At 44.0% G+C, this 6000-nt stretch overlaps 1 protein-coding gene across 2 annotated transcripts in view; it reads left to right on the top strand.

Moving 5' to 3' along the window:
• Window positions 1-5739, top strand: part of LOC122786292 (thrombospondin type-1 domain-containing protein 7A-like) — a 115432-nt gene extending 109693 nt beyond the window's left edge. For both annotated transcript variants that reach the window (XM_044052488.1, XM_044052487.1), the window contains exons 27-29: window positions 761-974; window positions 1836-1923; window positions 5500-5739. In XM_044052488.1, the coding sequence (XP_043908423.1) occupies window positions 761-974; window positions 1836-1923; window positions 5500-5587 (390 nt within the window). In that variant the 3' untranslated portion in view covers window positions 5588-5739. The remainder of the gene's footprint in view (window positions 1-760; window positions 975-1835; window positions 1924-5499) is intronic.
• Window positions 5740-6000: the final 261 nt, after the last annotated feature.

The following is a 6000-nucleotide window of genomic DNA, read 5'->3' on the forward strand; positions in this document are numbered from 1 at the left end:
ATTCATGTTCAGTTTCCAACCCGACCCAGGGGCTGGTTCCTTCCCCCCCGAGGGTTTGGCGAGATAAATTGCACGAGTTGCAAAACGATTGAGGAAGAGGCAGAAAGGATTAAAGAAAAGGCAGGAGGGGAAGAAAGAGAGGTTGGAAAGCAAAGGGGTGAGGGGAAAAGGGAAGAAGTTGAACTAAAATGGAGTACAAAGGAACGACAGAAACACAGAGGGAAAGAGGAGAGAATTAGAAAGAAGGGAAAAAGACAGGAAAATGATGGATGCAAAAAGCAAAGGACAACACGTTCAAGGGGGAGGGAGAAAGAAGATGGGATGTACGGGACAGAAGGCAAAAGGGTGAAATGGAAGGACGACGAAGCAAAGAGCAAGAGGATGAAAAGAAAGTGTCAGGAAAGACGGTTCCACAGGAAGTGGAATCAAAGAGAGAGAGAATGAAGACTGTTTTCATTTCCACATCAAACACCATCAGCACCTGACTGCAGGGCCTCACTGCAGACACTAACTACACACCGTGTTCTACATGTTTGCTCTTCGTCTGCTTTCATGTTTGTGGGTTTTTACTCCGAGTCTGAGAAAGAAAACACAGATTTCCCCAACTGCGGGCAGTCAAACATTTATATATGATGTTGTTGTCACGTTTTAATCTGCATAACCCACGTAGAAAAACGAAGACAGCGTGCGTTTACTGACCGAAATGGGAGAAAAAAGGAGAAAAAAGGCTTCAACCTTCTCTATAATCTTACTCTGACAGGTGGGCGTGTGCGGCTGTGAAGAAGGCTACACTGAAGTGATGACGTCGGACGGCCTGCTGGACCAGTGCACCGTCATCCCAGTGCTGGAGATCCCGACGGCGGGAGACAACCGGGCCGACGTCAAGACCATCCGAGCCTTTAACCCCACGCAGCCCGCAGCCAGCTCGCCGGGCCGCGTGGGACGCACCTGGTTCCTGCAGCCCTTTGGTCCAGGTACAGTAACACAGTGCAGCACAGGCCTGAGTCTGAGGTCATGAGTGAGTCAAAGGAGAAAAAGAATTCCTAGTTTTTTTCACTCTTGACACTGAAATATCTGTGTTTGTGAGGTGATATTGAGACACACATGGAGGGATGTGTTGCATCTTATTAACACTCATGTGTCACAGCATATTTATAGACAGGTGCATCGCTCCCTCCTCACTGTACTGCACACTGCTTGTTAAAAAGCTTTGTGTTTTTGATCCGTGCACCTTTTTGTGTCACATTCAGGAGTCGCTAGAGTCAGGGCCACACTTTGCTGCCCTCTGCAGCTCAGATGAGGAACTGAAATGACATACAGTACAGCACAGTGGTAGTGGGCTCTCCCCTATAGAACTATAGGAGAGAATATGTGGTTTTACAAGTGAATTTAATTCTATTCCAAATATTTCTGAGCTTCAGTTTTGAAAAGAAAATGTCAAAGTTTTAGAATCTTTTCAATTTGATTGAAATCTGATCTAATTGTAATGTCATTCTACCAATTTCTGATTTGACTTGCTGCTAATTCTCATGTAACTCGATCAAAACAGCTACTTTTATTTCGGAAATCGGACTCCGTTGTTAGAAGTGTAATCAAAATCCCCGAATTAAAGCTTTATTTCTAGCATTTCCCATTTTTGATCTCATTTTAAAACTCTTTTGATAGATTTTTGACATAAGAATTAAATAAATCTGTCCAAAAAAATGCCACGATAATCAAACAATTCTTTTTTTTAAATGGATGGATGTGTAATTTGTACATAGATATACATAGATTATACCTGTGTGTATACTGTATATCCATAACAGTCTGCATGTGTGTGTGTGTGTTAACAGATGGGAAGCTGAAGACCTGGGTGTACGGCGTCGCAGCCGGAGCCTTTGTTCTGCTCGTCTTCATCATCTCGATGACGTACCTAGCATGGTAATGTAACGCCGGGTCTCTGCCACACATGCGCTGACTCCATCATCGCTTTCAGTTATTACTTCATACCATCATTCGCTTAACTGTCAGTGATGTAACGGAGGCCACGTTTACAGCAGTGGTTCTGACCCTGTGACATAATGCTGAGTGACCTCCCTTACATCGCCGCTGGTGTTCATTCATTCATTCATTTTACCCTTCATTTTGCTTTGTGTTCACCATTCCCCCCTTCATCTTGTTTTTGTTTATTTCTTTCTTTCCCGCTCCTCCGCTCTCATTGCTCTCCGCTCAGTTTCTGTGGTCGTTGCCTCTGCCGCACGTCGCGGTCCAAGTCCCCGTCAGACGGGGTTTACTGGATGGACTCGGAGCCTTACACCTGTCCTGCCTGCCAGAAACTAGAGCATGACGAGTTACTGCAGCACAGTCAACAACAACAACAACAACAACAACATCATCTGCAGCAGCAGCAGCTCCAGCAGACGCCTCCATCACAACAACAGCAACCCGAGCAGCAGCAGCAGCAGGCTTTGCCACAAGCACCCGCTCACTTTGAAACTCTCATCACTTAGTGAAGACCTCACCTCACTTCACCTCTCCCTGTCACTCACTCGTAACCAAACACCTAGCGTGCCTGTTTGACTCGTGGCTTGGAGGTGAGCTGTGTGACTTCCGCTGAACACTCACGTACTCCGCCTGACTGCTGGGCTTCACCGCAAACACAAACGTCACACTTGAATTGTCACGTTTGGCGTCTCTTTGAAAATCCTAGAAAGAAATGACAGAACAGCCATTCACAGATCTAAAATTAAATGATTGGATTACCTATTCAAAATAATACCAGGTATTCAAGAAATGGGAGTTAAGAAAAATAGTCGTAAAAGTTATATTGGGCCCAAATTGGCTCTCGTCACGATCTGTGTCGTGACTTGGTTCTAGATGATTTGTTACCTTTAAAAAAAAAAAGTAGGTCCCCGTATTAAAAAGTTTGGGAAACACTGGTTTATAGAATTTAAGAAAATGTATATTTTCTGACAAAATCAAAAAGAAAACACGTCTTTTGTGGACGTCCGTGCCACAGTCTAAGGAAGAGTGTGGAGAAAAGCGAAACATTGAAAACGGAGCAGTGTTAGTGTTGGACTCCTTGAATAAGCAGACGCTGGCGTGTCCAATAACACCTGAACACAACCTTGTCCCAACCATTTATTTCTGCCTCGTCCTGAGCCACAAAATCCACTCTGTCCTGACTTATCATCACAACAATGAGGTTACAACTGTAGGTTTCTTCTCCTCTGCCACCATCGTGTGGACATCCATGCACATTACATGTAGGGACATCACCATAAAAGCATATTTTGCAGCACACGTGAGTAACTGTTTTGCGGCGGCTCTTTATTCTTGTGTAATACACTACGTTTAAACGAGAATAAAGCGCCTCGCCGCAGCGGTTATTAATTCCGTCGACGTTCCAAAGGACCGCGGCAGATTTAATCCACGTCTATAATCCATTTAAGCGAAAATCGCTTTCACTTTACTGCGCTCCATTTTCAAAGCGCGTTGCACGTTTTTAATTATTTCAAACTGCCTTTGAGGGGCTGCCGTTTCCGATCACTGCTCCACAGTGAACGAACATCCAGACTTAATTAATCCATTACACTGAACATAATGACTGCTGATTATTCATAGTTTATGGGGGGAAAATTAATGTCCACGTGGTTTGGTGGAGCGAGGGTGAACATTCATATTTAGTGCCGTCGCCAAAGTGTGCTCTGCTTAGCGTTAAATGCACATGGAGCCGTTTGCATGTTTGAATGCAAACAAGTCCTCAAGATGCGTTAAAGATGTCCGACCCTCTAATGTTTTACAGTGAACAGAAGGTGTCTTTGAATCAGGGTTCCCACAGGTCCTTGAAATCCTTGAGAACAACAAATCAAGGCCCTTAAAAGTGTTTGAAAATTGAAAGTGCTTGAATTTTCTGCAAGAAAGAAGGGAAGTTGATATTGTGTTTGTGACGGCGCCACCTACTCTTCCTGCATCGCTTGCTTACTAACGTCGAGTCGTAATCCCTGACCTCGCGCTGCCGTTGACGTGAGATTCCCTGCAGAACAATGAGCGAGTAAAGTTAAGCCAGGCGAGAGCACATGACGACGTGATGCCTGGGAAATGAAAATTCCCAAAACTCACTCTCTCAGTCTACAAGTTGCCCTCCCATCTTTTTAGTCACTTGAATTTGAGAGTATTGGTTCTGGGAAGTCCTTGAAAACCAAGATATGAGAACCCTGATAGATTCATTTGAGGATAACAGACACGTGTGTGTCTGAAATAGACATAGACATGAGTCATTGCGAGCGCTTGAATTTTTTGAAGCTGATATTTAGGGAAATGTCTCCCTTGTTTGACGGCGCCACCTACTGTTTCACGCGCCCTGCATTGCTTGATGTACACTAAGCTTTGAGTCGTAATTACTAGCGGCGTTGTGGACACTGTCCACTGTCTCTCTCTCTGCCGTAGATGTGAGATTCCCTGCAGAACAATGAGCGAGTAAAGCTGAGCAAAGAGAGAGCACATATCGACATGATGCCTGGGAAATGAAAATTCCAACATCTCTCTCTCTCTCTCTGTCTCTCTCTCTCTCTCTGTCTGTCTGTCTCTCACCAAATGAAATTACAATACACTGACTTTGACCAAGATCCCAAGGACAATCACTTGATGCAGATGCCGAGCGTGCTGCAAATCAATAAAAGAGGCTCTTACAAGTTCTTAAGTTGTGTCAACACATTTGAGGGTATTGGTCTTGAGAAGTCCTTGGAAAGTCCTTGAATTTGATGTCCAAGACCAAGATGTGGGAACCCCTGGTGGATTTATTGGAGGAGCACAGACACACACACGTGTGGTCAAATTAAACCCTAATTTGGTCTTCTGGAAACATTAATAGCTTCCGTGTGTATTCGATCATTGGAGACATTAATTAATTATTAATAAATTATAATGTAATGCCAGCGTTGTTTGGATCTCAGGACAGATTATAGTGTCAGGCCTTGAATATTGAGTTGATAGATCACAAAATGCTCACACTGATAGCAAGGATGGATTAGAGTACACTAGTCTCTAGTCACTAGTCACTAGTACAGTCAGTTAAAACCGTTAGATATTATCCAAATTCTACCTCCACTAGGTGTGCTGTTACTGCTCCTTTATTGACCAATGTCACATGACGAGTGAAAATCAAGTCAGTCTGTAATCAACAAAGCGGAATATTTATAAGCTCTTATAACGACCTTACACCACAAACACAGAGAATATCATGGAATTCAATAAATACATTATCAGCGTAACACATTAGCAGGTAACGTTTTGAATTAGCATCGCTGCACACGACAACACACACACACACACACACAACAAGGATTAATTGGCTTCCACCAAAGTAAAAGTCACCCTACCAAAATAAGAGTCCCATCGTGAAGCTTGTACTATTCAAGGTGACAAAATACAACATCACAAGGCATCAAAGAGCTGTTTTTCACCCAGGTCTCTAAACTTTATCTCCATTTCTTTGTTTGTTTGTTTGTTCCGCAGCAAAAAGCCAAAGAAGCCACAGCGGCGGCAGATGAACAACAGACTGAAGCCGCTGACTCTCGCCTACGACGGAGACGCTGACATGTAGCCGTCGCCCTGCGGTTCGCAAATGACCTAAAGACATTCGTCCTACTGCAGGGCACATGGGGTTGCTATGGAAACCCTTTGATGTCAGGGCTGCCGCTGGGCATTGTTCAAACATCACACACAGGCACCATGTGAATATGACTTTGATGGGAAGAAGAAAAAAAAAAAGCCCAAGCCCTCAAAGATCAAGACAGTGAATCCATGTCCATTTGCAGCCTTGATATTCCTCTCTCTCTCTCTTGTTTTTTTATTTTTTTCTTAATTTCCATTTTTGATACTTCCAGAAAAGCCTTCATGAATCGTTTTTTCGTCTCCTTTCGGAAGTCTGCCTTCGCTTCTCTGCCATCCACTACTGCCAGTAACGTCCAAACCACAGCCGTTGGGAGTTGGAGAGGCTCACCTGACAAAGATTTT

The sequence above is a fragment of the Solea senegalensis genome, linkage group LG20, assembly GCF_019176455.1.
Source record: "Solea senegalensis isolate Sse05_10M linkage group LG20, IFAPA_SoseM_1, whole genome shotgun sequence".
NCBI lineage: Eukaryota > Metazoa > Chordata > Actinopteri > Pleuronectiformes > Soleidae > Solea > Solea senegalensis.